Source organism: Crassostrea angulata, chromosome 8, assembly GCF_025612915.1.
Source record: "Crassostrea angulata isolate pt1a10 chromosome 8, ASM2561291v2, whole genome shotgun sequence".
NCBI classification, from domain to species: domain Eukaryota; kingdom Metazoa; phylum Mollusca; class Bivalvia; order Ostreida; family Ostreidae; genus Magallana; species Magallana angulata.
Genome location: NC_069118.1, coordinates 3,648,343 through 3,662,490, shown reverse-complemented (window position 1 = coordinate 3,662,490; position 14,148 = coordinate 3,648,343). Strand labels below are relative to the sequence as shown.

General features: G+C 30.9%; 1 protein-coding gene across 1 annotated transcript; it reads left to right on the top strand.

Annotated features, from left to right (window-relative positions):
- The first annotated feature begins 8,596 nt into the window (after positions 1–8,596).
- LOC128161384 (ficolin-1-like) lies at positions 8,597–12,687 on the top strand. The gene is made up of 6 exons (XM_052824665.1): positions 8,597–8,960; positions 9,796–9,859; positions 10,107–10,222; positions 11,284–11,380; positions 11,821–11,982; positions 12,360–12,687. Exons 1-6 carry the CDS (start codon positions 8,658–8,660, stop codon positions 12,614–12,616), a joined length of 999 nt encoding a protein of 332 aa, XP_052680625.1. The 5' UTR covers positions 8,597–8,657; the 3' UTR covers positions 12,617–12,687.
- Positions 12,688–14,148: the final 1,461 nt, after the last annotated feature.

Below are 14,148 nucleotides of genomic sequence, written 5' to 3'. Positions count from 1 at the left end.
CATCAATCAGACAATTAATTTTTTCATGTATATATTTGAAGAGCTAAGTACAGTTTAGTCATATTTTGCTGTGTTTTAAAGTGGTTCCTACAAATATTTAAAAATGCATTTTTTATCACTTTTACTTCATCTTAGAAATATGACATTATGCTAAAGTCATTTTTATCTTTTGAACAGAATAAAAATACATACTAATTTGGTACTGTATACACACCAAGATGGTACACATGTATTTATATTTTGATGAGATTTTAGTGGATTTTTTGGGAAAAAACTACCTTTTTCGTTTATATTGTTGAATCTTTCTTTAAAAAAAACTAAAAGTTTTATTTAGAACGTTAATTTTGAGGGCATGTACACTGAATGTTGTATATATTTTCTTTTTCCACGAGCCTAACTATTATTACTATTATTACAAGAAGGGGTAATTTGTGTCTTTATTTAAAAATCTAAAAATGGTTATCTAAAAATAATGGTTCAAAGTATTCAATCTAATTTAAAACAAACATACAATAGACAATGTTGGCTTTTTCGATTGAATTTATGGGAAAATATTATTAACCTAATAATGCTAGTATATTAACAAAGATCCGTCATAAATAATGCGATAGCTACACTGTACATGTATTTTAGATTTTTTTTTTAAATCAAATACCAGCTGGATTTACAGTTTCTGGATTTATTTATGCAAAAAACATAATGCGAGTCAATATATCAGATATTTTATTTTTCTGGATAAGTAATAAGAAATGAATAATGATGGACATAAAAATTTTGAAATACAAACATCGTTTTAAGTGTTGTTGGTTTTTTTCTGCAGTTTTTGTAGGTTTCCAATACCATATAAACTTTATGTTTATTCCAAAAATCTCCTTGTTGTTTGTGTGTTGGAATATTTATTATAAACGATTGTAACAGGATTGTTTTGTTTAGCGCAACCCCCGCCTGCGCCCAAATAACACACCATTGGAATTAAGTGAACAGAATGTATCAAATCGATACGGAGTGTTATCGCAAAGACACTGAACATGTAGATATAAGAGCATAAAATGTAACGGAATACACCTTCAGAACAGGTAGCGATGTGGACGTGGTCTTTAATTGGTATCATCGACGTTATGATGTCTTCCTTATTTGGATAACATTAATATGTAAAGCAGCATTAAGTTTAGAAGATTCAAAGATGATATACTTAAGGAGCCATCTACATTGAAGGATCCTAAAATTTCTCTGAAAAAACCCACACTTTTTCTATAATATTACCATAAACTAGTGATCCGACAAAGCGGCAATTGAAATATTTTAAAAAAATAATAAATATTTTTTTTAAACGTTGTCTCGCTTCAAGACTTTATGATATTTGTTTTATCAATTTAGTTATCCCCAAAGGTCAAATGTAATAGTTTTGTAACGAGCTTTAAAATTTACATAACGCTAAAAATTTTCAAATCAATAGCACTAGAGAGTTTGCTCAGTGTTAGTTAATTAACTGTACAAACAGGAGATGTATGAGCCGTGTTACGTCTGTACACCATCAACAAAGCTTGGTAATTGATTTTGGTTTTGATGATAGCATAACCTTTATGGTAAAAAATTGAAAAAAAAAATACTGTGTCATCTAAGATGACAATAACATAACTGAAAACAAGTATTCCGTTTAAAGGTATGATCAGCAATAATGATATATAGATAGCTAGAAGCAATCAACATGATCAGTTTAATGTAAAATAATTTAATAAAGTACTGTATTTTTACAAAATATAGAATATTTTGAATCTTTACACCATAATTTCATCATTATAAACCGTCAACAAATTTAATTTTGAAATAAATTTGGGGAAAGCCGTTCGTAAACTCTTTGTCTAGTTTTATATTTTTAACGTAATTATTAAATGTTAATGTATCTTCTTCTTCTTCAGAATACTGAGTAGGGCTCATCAAAGAGCATTAAATTAACAAGTATACAAAGAAAGAGTTGTATTTAAATAATTTGATGCGACTGAAAAACATTGAATGTCATCATAACTTGCTTATTGAGGTCGCAATATAACGTAACCTTGTTTATAATCAAGCCGTCTTCCTAGCTACTATTATGCAACATCAATAGATCGAGGTAATTTCATGGAGCATCTTATGATCGAGGTCAGTTCATCGAGGTCAACTGCATTACTGATTCAGAATGAATCTTTCGATCAAAATTCTTACGCGTGAGACAAAATGTGCATTCTTGAATTAACAGGTCGAACTGTATTTAATGTATGTTTGCATCTCTTAAGGTAAATGAATTGAAATAAAACTGAGTAAAATGTTATATAAATACTAAACCAAAGCTTCAAGTTTTTATAAGAACTACTAATGCAAGCGGAATGTGTGCGCACGTGGAAGCATTTGCCGGATGCCTCATATGGACACAATAGTGATCGGCCGAAGCCGATCACAAGAAACTCAATAATTAAATTGCTTTCGTTGAATAAAAAATGTAACCATTTGGAAAAAACAAATCCAACTGTTGTATGGCTTACATGTGATGTCTTGCCGTGCAAGGATCAATACTAGTATCATAATGCATACTTTAGGACCTTTGATTGCGTGCACTTGCTTCTTTTACGGCTATGGAGAACCGTCTTGGCTAGAAAGCGCTTGATGATTCAGAGAGAGTAATAGTCTCCTCAAATAATGATTTGCCCTTTCCATACTTTAGTGGTTTTTGTAGTTCACAGGATGGCCATTCAGAAAGCTGAATATTGACCTAATGGTCGGTCTGGAAAGGTGACCAATGAGCGCTGTACCAACTTACAAGCGATGTACCGACTTATAAGCGATGTGCCGACTACGAGCACTGTGCCGACTTAAGAGCACTGAAGATTAGTGTGCGCAGTGTCATTAAGCCTCGTTCTGATTATGCATTTATTGGTCTGGAGCTTCATTCGTTGGTCTTAATAGTGTGAAAACGAAACCATGGCATTTTCTTTTCTTTTACATATTCTTTAAGTCTGAAAAAAAATCAAAGGACAAAAGCAAAATCTTTAAAAATTAATTAGTCGGAAGGAATGACTTCGAAAACTGCAAATAACGCATTGTTTCGATTAACAAAACACCAAATCGTAAACCTGTTCTCTCTTTACAAAACTTTAATTAGGTAAACAAAAGTTTAAGAATAATACAGGTAACACAAAATGTCAATAAAGATGCAACTATGATGAGTTGCACAATTAAATCTGTCTTTAGTTTTTGACACTGCCTAAGTACCTGTGCAATGTATCTCAACAATCACATCTTGTGATGGTTGGTGTTTCTTTAACGGAAGAACAGCTAAACGTCAATGTACGACAAGTCAGTATCCTAGAAATGTTCGTAGCATTAGAATTATGTCCGTGATTGACACTCATTTACAATGCGTGTGATATCAGTTTGTAATTAGATATTCATAATGATGAAGTATTTTTTTGATATTGTTAATTTTGTTTTGCAATTTTTAATGTAATTGACATATTTTCCCCTTTCTTTAATATTTCGACTGTTACGTCGAAACCCCCACCCCCTGTATTGGAGGAGTTTTGCCAATGACTTTGAACACTGACATATAACAGATATTAATTACATGAACTGCATTGATATTATTGGATATGTATTGACCGCAAATGACAAAGAATAGATATTTTAAGAAAATAATGGGATTAAAAGTGAACTAAATATTAAACATAAGTGGAAAAAATAAATCAGTGATAAGGCCAAAAAAATTAATGATTTGTTTCTCAGGCACCGCCGCATCAGTAAAATTATCGCCGCATCAAACTTTTTTATCGCTATTTTTCCGGATTTTTCATATCTTATCATTATCGGTTTTCTCTATTATGGAATCAATGTAAACAAACGCTGAGAATAAATGCTTGTTTCTGTCAGTGAAAACGTTATTTTATTTGTCACATATACCCAGTGACAAACCTAGGGGGCTACTTGGGCTAAATACAAGTTTATGTAAATATAAGTACTATACTTTGTGGTCGGTAACTTCGCCAGAATTTCCTCAGAAAGTGAGGTTGAAGTTGCCCTGTATTCTGATTTCACGATCGTGAAAATTAACCCCAAATGTAATAAAATGATAATCATCTAATTCAAAAGACATTTTCATAGCCTATGTTTATCCCTATTGTAATTAATAACTAGCCGACTGTCTTATCTTTAGAGGTTATAAATACGTGTGATGCAACCATGTGCTTACTGTGCACTGAAAATTACAACCAAATTTATAACTTTGGGTGCTGATATTATAATTTGTTGGTAACTTGTAATTAGTTAATAACTTTGCCAAGTTAATGCTAAAATAATCATAAAACCGTTTGTCTACAGTTATCTTTAAAATTAAAAAGATCCAACTATATGACGGTTGTAATTGGGTCAAAGGGTTGGACTAATACCTCCAAAATACACTGAAACACATAGACTGATTTTATTTGTCATTTAGCCAACACAATTACGAAACATTTCATCTACAAAATGTATGAATACACCTAATAAATTCAATTTAAAAGATTGGATATGATTTTTTAGGAGTTATTTTTATACTTAATTGACTTGCTTCTAATCCAATTTAAATTAAGGTTGAATCTGTGTATTAGCATTATGCCATTGTCAAAGAATGGAAGTCCACCTGATTTCTCAAACTTCTCCCTATCTTTCTGTGAGGGAAAATTTCAGAAGTGAAGTCTCCCTAAACTAAATTTGCCCTATGTTGGTCCCTGTTAACACTACCACTGAAATTTCTCTGTTATCTTCAGATATTGAAACTCTGTGATATTGCCTAGTAGCAGGAATAAAGGACAATTCTATTGTTTGAGAATTTTTTGATGACTTATTTACTTTTCCTTGATTTCTCACCTCAAGGCAATGAAGATTAATAAGAATGCTTTATTTGATAAATTTTTATATGGCAAATTCAACTAGTGAAATGCCATAAGAAGTCCCCTATTTCACTATTTCAGTTCAGACTTGTGTTATTACTGGGAGGGGGGGGGGATGGGCTGCAAAATGAAGCAGGGGCACAAACCATTTGTCATTGTTTGTTCATCTGCAAGGAAACAGAGACAGTTTAAACTAAAGAACAAATAAAAAGAAATATTTAAACTTAGCCAATGTATCAGCTTGATGAATAAATCATAAAATATGGGTTACTGTCACTGTAAATTTTGTCCTTGGAAAAAGAAAAAAAAAAAAAAAAAAAAAAAAAAAAAAAAAAAAACCTGCCTGCCTCATCAATATTTCAAAATTTTGGCCCGAGAAACTATTGATTAATTTTTTTTGGCCTAAATTCTCAAATTTTTCATAAATTAGATTTAACAATAACTCTCAACAAAAGATCAGTCCTTTGCGTTTGTTTCAAGATGAATAATTTTTGCAAATGTATCGGTCGTCATTGGTTTGGTATCGATTGAAAACAAATTCACGAATAAGTTTGGATAGGAAATTTAAAATTTTATTTTCCTCGACAAGTTGATAAATACATTCGGATTATTCATTTAGTCTATTCAGTTTTAGGACCACAACCCCTATCCATTACCCTGTTTAGGGTACGTACAATAAAAAATTCTAGGTCGTTATTAGGTCATTTTATCGATTAATTTCATCATACTTCATATATAAGCAGTTTTCTTTTTACACATTAAGTTACATACTGTATCTTTATATTTCTACCAATTTTTCCTAAGAACTAATCATTCAGCTCTGACGTATATTCAAAGCTTATTACACATACATATAGGACGATGTATTTAATGCATTTAAAGACATATTGGAAATCTTTATTATATGCATTTTGTAATGAAATATATGTTTAAAAATGTTGGCGTAATACAATAGTCATATAACTATTGCATATGTGCTAAGAGCGTTGGTTGAAAGTTTCAATAAGCGAAGTCTATGAAATATAGAGTAAGAAAAATCAATGTATATGAAATTTGATGAAAACAAGTTTTCACTCTTTAATACAATGCATTGTTTATTATATCATTTTAAAATGAATATGTTTAATGGAAATGACGTTAGATTTTATCAAAGACACGTGCTCTTAATTCATCTTGTTATTTATTGTACTCGAGCGAACGCGTTTTAATTTTTATAAATAGCAGCAAGATGCTTGGTCAATATTTATTTTTCAGAGAACCCCATCGCGTAAATATCAAATCAAGGGATATCCATTCTCAAGTCAGATTTTTCTTTTTTATTACTTAAATACATCCGTGTTCATAATTTGAACAATGTACCATTGCATTTATAAATGTTTCTTTATTATATCAGAATTTAAATTGTATTTCTGACATTTTTAAAAGTTGAGTGAAAGTTGGGGAACCAGGCGGAAGTCAAACTGCTGTTACATTTTCCTGTCTTTGAAATTATTTCCTACTTAATTAAATGTACAAAGAACTTCCTCTATCGTAGAAACTACATTAACCAGAGAATGTGGTGTATGTTTGAGGTAATTTTTTAGACATATCGATAAATACGTTTTATACACGGGAAAATGAAAATTTGAAAAAAAAAGTAATTTGACCACATTGACAGTGAAAGCTTATGTTTTCTTTTAATAAGTCTTACATACCCTCTCAAACAACCACCTCGGAGAAAAAAATCCTAGTAAAAATCTTACTTCCATAGATATGCATTGGATACCTATGGGCATGCTCTTAGGTTTATGGCAATTATATTGTAATGATTCTTCTGGAAGATTTAGATAAGAAGCTTGATCAACTTCTCTAGGGGTTGGAATGAGTACAAAAATGGATTTTAATATCTCGCCTTTATTTTTCGGATATGCAAAAACTACATGAAACTTTGATAAATATTCGGCATTTGCGATTTTATGTTCTCTCGATTTGCTGGAAAACGAATGGATCGGGGAATTAAGTACTCGCGTAAAATAAGTGATCTACCGTAATATAATTTTTCTCTGGGTATTTCTACTTAGTAAAATAGATATATTATATACATAAGGATTTTTAGGGGCTACAAATAACACTGTATTCAAAAAATATTATTTTTCTGTGAATTAATCAATTTAGGTTTAGAAGCTGCAGATACATATCTTTTTGGAAACGATCCTTTGAAACTTAAGAATTTACATTATCGAAGTATTTGCCTGGAAGAGTTAAGCAGTATCTTTTCAATTTAAAGAAACAAAAAACGGCAACATCTGATGGAAAATATTTCTTCATCAATTTTAGTATGAGTTAAATGTTTAAATTAAAGTGAAACATTAAAGTGTAAGGTATATGCATACGTTAGAACTAGAGTTTGTAAATCATAATGCCGCCTTTTTTCTACAGAGCTGTTTGCTCTAATATAAACCACTAAAGCTCTTAATAGACTTCTTTTTACATCTATACCACATGGACATTTTGTCTCATTGATATGTATCTTATAGGATTTATAGTATTTCATAAACTTTGTACTTTTGATGTAGTTTATTTTGGTGAATGCATCAATAGTTTTATCGACCATTTTTTATTGTATTTGAACATCACTCATCGGTAAATATCATTGAACGCCCACTCCTAATCAGATGACCGAGCTATTTTCTGACTCTTCATATAATACAATGATGGCTATATGGATTATTCACTTGTATTAAACTCCCCTATATATATATTTGTGTTTATTGTTTGATTTAAAGTTGAATAAATGGCACAAATTTATCCTGTTAAAAGGACTATGTGCGGGGTAAAGTGTTTTTATGCCCCAAAGTTCAAAGTTATTAAGAAAGCCATTTTTAATATGATGTGCAAAATAATATGAACAAGAATGCATGTAAAATTGGTTTGGGGGACAACCTTGCGCTCTATACCTCCTACTCTTGAATATAAAGTAGAATTGATGAAAGTTTCTAGCTTTTGAGAAAATGCGGGCAATGGCCTATTTACGTGACGTCATTGAAGCATAATAAGGAATACTCGATGGTGTAAAACTCTTTAAAAAATTCTATAACTAGCATATTCAGTTTTATGTTTTTATCAAAATATCTTTATGATATGATTTTTTTTAAATTTATAAATCACGGGGCAGAAATTAGACCTTATCGCATAAAATTCTTTGTTCTTTAAAACTGTTTGTAATAGATGAATAATGGAAGAAAACATAAAACCTGCAGTTAAAACAAGGGGTCATTGGCATCGAAAAAGTCAACATTCTTGGAAATTAAATTGCATTGAATAAAAGATCCGACAAGGTCATATATTATGTTTTTAGGGGGTATGAAATTGATTTTAAAAAAGTTGTGTTGCTCCTAGTTCTTATGCTTAACATAATTAATTGTGCTATTTGGTTATTCAAGTTAGTTTTCCAAGACGGTTAAATGTTACGGTTTTAGAAAAGACTTCGAAAATGTTCATAAGCATCGTTAACTTACCAATCAATAGAGTGTTTACTCAATGTCAGTTCATTACCTTGACAAACAGCAGATAGACAATGTTAGAGTCGTGTCACGTCTGTATATCATCCACAAAGGTTAGAATTGATTTTGGGTTCAATGATTTACCAATGGACTTTCTGGTTAATTTATAAATCTGTGTCGTCAGAGATTTAATTATCTCTATCTAGCGTTTAGAGATAAACGTTAAGCCGCAATTATTGTTAGTTTAATAATATTTAACAATAATAGCTGAAATATGAATTTTTGTATTTTGATTTTATTCTTATTATTAACATTTTTAAATCACATTATTGCTAACAGCCACAGTGGAGAATTCGAATATCGAGGGAATGTAGCTTATTCTGATGTCTCCCTGTTGATATCAGAAACTGGACCTGACGATGTATCTCTACGATATTGTGCTTCAGAGTGCTACAAAAACGTAGACTGTAATGCTGTGGAATTGTGTTCTTTTCCAACAAAACATGTTTGTCGACTTAGTAGAAGCATCAGCTCATCCACTGTAATTGGGCAGGGCACTTGTTCACGTCATGAATTGGTATGTTCTGTAAAACTTTGTTGTAAACGGCAAATTTAAATCTTGAAAGTAATATCGTTACATATTGGAAATAATTTTTGCTTTGATAATCTTTTGAAAATATAATTCAGTTTTCCTTAATATAAAATTAAAAGATCTGAACTAAGAATTTAAAACTATGGTTTTTCTATTTGCTGATTTTTTAAAGAAAATCTGAACAGCTACTGAACAAATACTTTTACTGTGACATTTTGATATTGAAATCTTCCATTTGGTCGCATACTGACTGACGTTTGTCATACTAATTGTTAGATCCTACCTCTATCTTTTTAGAGGTCTGTGTTGCTTTGCTTTGAATTTGTACTTTGTTTTATCGATTTATAAGATGGTCGACAGTTTGGATTTGTCATTTTTTTTGTAAAATAATAATGAAGACAACACAAACACCGTGTAAATATCTTGACCGTTATATAATAATGCAATGACAGTACATGATGCTATAAAAAATGATACATGGGGGTGCCAGCATTTGATTGGGAGGAAGGGGCGTGGGGCGGGCTTATCGAAAAGAAAACGCATGTTCAAAATTCATATTCAACCGGATCCTTATCTAATATATATATATATATATATATATATATATATATATATATATATATATATATATATATATATATATATATATATATATATATATATATATATATATTATATATTCTATATTTATTGCTTTTTCAACCGCATGTACAGTTTAACAACAGTTTCAAGACATACGTACTTTAAACCTTGTTTGATATTCTTAAATAACATTACGTTCTTCATAATTCAGTTAGGGTATTTTTTTATTTCCTAACAGAAAGATGATTGTGACGTTGGTTCTTTCTACAATCGACGGACCAATAAATGTCAATGCGCAATAGGTTAGTACACATGAACAGGTTAAATAATTGTAATATACTACTTAATTATAAGACATTTATTCAACTGGTTGTCTGCATATATAAACTCAAAACGCCTTGCAGGTACATGTGGTTCATAATAACATGCTGAGTATATGTCTATCTTAGAAAAAAGCTCAATTTTCATTTATTTAGGTTTCTCCATTTATTCGACCGGAAAAATCCCTAAAATATTAATTTCATTTCTTCTTTATTTATTTTCTTTAAGACTGTGATTGCGATGCCGCCGTACTACCTAGTGGAGAAGTTTTATCAAAATCAGTGACCATCGACGGACAAACGTTCTTAACGAACTGTATTAATACAAGTGGACATGTATGGACGGTAGGTTACACATATTTATGAAATACATGTATTTATCGTGAAAAAAAAATCCTTTTTATTTCGTCTAGATTTAACTACACATTTATAACTGATATTTAAAACATGAAATTTTATCAAATTTTTATATGGTGTTTTCACTTTATAAGCATGCATCTTGAAAGTATGTATGTGGAAACGTTGAGGTGAAGAGGAAATTTTACAAAAATTTATCCATAGATTTGAATAATGAAAAAATGTGGTATTCATCAAACAACACTATCTGTTCATTTTCTCTGCTCTTTTTATCTCAAAGGTTCAAGAGAGCTTTATTGACAAATTGTCGGATTTGTATTCTTTTTTGTAAACATTTTATCATGTTCTTCACCATCACCACTGACTCAAGTGTTTACCCAAACTTGGTATAAAAGACACTTGTAAAAAAGGGTTTATATTTTTGTTTCATTGACGGGTCCTGTCTTCTTTGTAATAGATATTGTAAGGAACAAATTAACATAGGGATTGATTTTGTTTTGTTTTTGTTTGTTTTTTTTTTGTTTTTTTTTGTTTGGTGGTTGGTGTTTTTTTTTTTGGGGGGGGGGGGGGGGTGAAACTTCTCCAAAACACTTGGCAAATTTTAACCAAACATGGCATAAAGCATCCTTGAGATAAGGGCTGTTAAGTTGGTTCATAAAAGTTTAACTTTTATTAAATAAATGATTCCAGGGGTCAAGAAGAGAGTCCTATCATTAGTTCAAAAGTTATCATACAAAGAAGCAGAACACATAACCTTCTATAACCCTGCTACGAACAGAAAGGCTATTGTATGTGAAAATATTTCAGTTTAGGTTTTGCTTGCAAGGGGGGGGGGGAAGGATAACAGAATTATGTATAGAAGAATTCCTTATGAAACAAATAGCCTTAAATATTAATTTTAGTGTATATCTGCGTTTTGTTTTAATTGATTCATTAGATTAAATGTTCAAGGAATTACAGTTTCTAATAGAACATTGAACTACTCATTTATCAAAGAAAGTTTGTCTAGAATATTACCAAGCTTTATATGGTTTGTGTGCTTCTTTAAGATGATACAGAGAAGGATGGATGGTTCGGTTAACTTCTACAGAGGGTGGAATGATTACAAAAATGGATTTGGTGACGTTGATTCTGAGTTTTGGATCGGTAGGTGGTTTTTTTTTTGTCGCTTGCTTTCTACAAATATTTCATTCGAAAACATGGACTTTAGTCAAATGCTCTTTGGTCGGTGAAGAACGACAACCATTTAAATTTTTAAATGCACAGTTTCATTTTTTCAGTTTTACAGAGACAAGCAATAAAATCACAATAAACATTACAAGTTTTAATTTGCAAAAATAATTCCCTGTTATTTAAAAGTATATTTTCCTTTGATGATTAATATGACGGGTTGCACTGAAATAGCTTATTGTAAATTCAAAGAAAAAATAAGAGGACTCATATCAATAAATAAAATGATTATTATCTTTGCACAATATCAATTCATTTCTGAACGGTCGCCCTCCTATGACACAGACTGGATTGAAAATTGTACTTTTTCCGAAATTTTAAAAAAAATCAAACTCTTTCGTAAATATTTCCTACAGGACTTGACAATATCCGCCGACTCGTTCAGAGTGGCTATACTGTCTTGCGCGTGGAACTAGAGGACGGAATGGCGTCTGCTTTTGCTGAGTACAACAGTTTCTCCATTGCGGGGGAGGAGGACAACTATAGAATACTTGTACATGGTTACTCCGGGACTGCAGGTACATGTAAACACACAGCTGCTGCATGTAGTGAGGATATGACTTATAAAAGATTTTCAAGCATTTAAAAGTATGTGAGCGACAAGTTAGCAATAAAGCTATTCAAGAAAGACCGTACCCATATTAATAAAATTACTTAGGTTTGTTTTATGCAAATACAATTAAACATGCTTCGTAGTTTTCATTTTGTTTTTATTATAATTTACCTTCTTTATGATAAGATATAACATTTTAAAACCATGATTGATATAATTAGTCATGGTATATGTGCATCGCTTTTATAAACTACCATATGAGAATTGCGTTAAAGAGTGTTTAATGATACGAAAGAAATAACTTTATTGCCAAAAATTGATAATTATAGTTTGCTATTCTAGGTGATGGCATATCGTGTTCAACTCAGTTTTGCAACAACAATGCTCCTTTTTCTACCTTCGACAATGACAATGACGGGTCGCCAACACAAAATAACGCCGCAAATTGGCTCGGGGCCTGGTGGTACCACACTGGTCACATGTCTAACCTTAATGGGGAGTACGGAAATGTCAACCACGGACAGGGGGTTACTTGGACCCCTTACAAAGGGTGGACAGTTTCACTATCTGGTGTCAGAATGATGGTTCGCTTAAACTGAACGTTTTTTTGTTACGATTTTGTTAAGATATAATTCATATCTCTCTCTCTCTCTCTCACTCTCTCTCTCTCTCTCTCTCTCTCTCTCTCTCTCTCTCTCTCTCTCTCTCTCTCTCTCTCTCTCTCATGTTTACGAAGTTGTAAACTTAACCAAAATAGCACAATATTCTTACCTATTAGTGATTAGTGTATTATTTGAAGTATAAACAAAGTTTGAGTATTTATTTCACTCTCCACTTAAAAATAGTAGTTCTACATTTACTAATTATTACTGTTAATGATAATAAATAATGATGTTATTTGGTATATTATCAGGCCATTAAAAGTTTAAAAAATAATAATTTTCCAAATAACGTGTCGTCTGACCATAAATGATTATTACATTTCATTTTTTGATTTTTTCATTCCTAGATGTGCAATGAAAAATTTTTAAAATCAGTTTTCGTTTTAACTTTACTTCAGATAACAGAGAGTAAATATTTGAACAATTTCTTCTGTAAATGTTACAACAATATCTGTTGAACCACATCTGAATTGTTTCACAAACATGTACTTTAAGCTCGTAGATTATGTAACTATAATAAAGGTTAAATCAATGGTTATTGATTTTTTTTTTTGGTATAAGGTATATCAATCTCTAAGTTAAATATGAATTAAAGAGTCCTATAAGCCTGTTTGGTACCCATTCCTATTTTTTATTTTTATTTTATTCTTTTACGTAAATCAAAATGTAAAACAAAATTGACAAAACAAAATAAAGAAGCAATTCCCTGTAAATATAATATTGTAACTGCACACAAAAAAACATTATATAATTTTCATTTAAAAAATGTGCGATTTTGTGAGTGATACGTATTTTTATCCTTTTTGGTCCCAATTACAGGTCCACGAATCTTGGTTTTATCAATCTTTTTTTTTATAAATAAATGTTTGATTTTCTAACCCAATGTTGGACCCCCTGGATGGTCATGTAATCAAATTTGAAACCTAAAGGTCTCTATAGATGATTAGACCAGGTACATTGAACCAACCCGTATATATATTCTAATAAACTTCTATAACTGATAACTTATCTCATATTTACATTTGAGGCAAAGTATAACAATAACATCGCTCTATACTTTCTTTTCATGCTGACCGGGAAAGCCGCTTCGATCAAAATGATGATAAAAAAAATTTAGTAAAACACAGTTGCAAGTATTTGACTAATATAATCAATAAATATAACACTTCTTTTAATAAGGCAACATCTTTAAAGAAAATGCGCTCGTAAATTTGAATAAAACGATACAAGTTCGTCGAAATATTGCTCTTTCCGTTGAAGTTGATAGTGACAGAGCGGTTGGAATTTTTAAAACAAAGCGATTGAAATCAGAGTAACTGGAGAATATTCTGAGAAAATAGTATCGCAGAATTAGATTTAAGACCATTATGATTTTCCTAGAAAAAAATACTTCTACAATTCGGTTTTAATCTGTATTTGCAAAACGATCAAAAACATGATAAACTTTCAAATATATTTTGATTAATCTT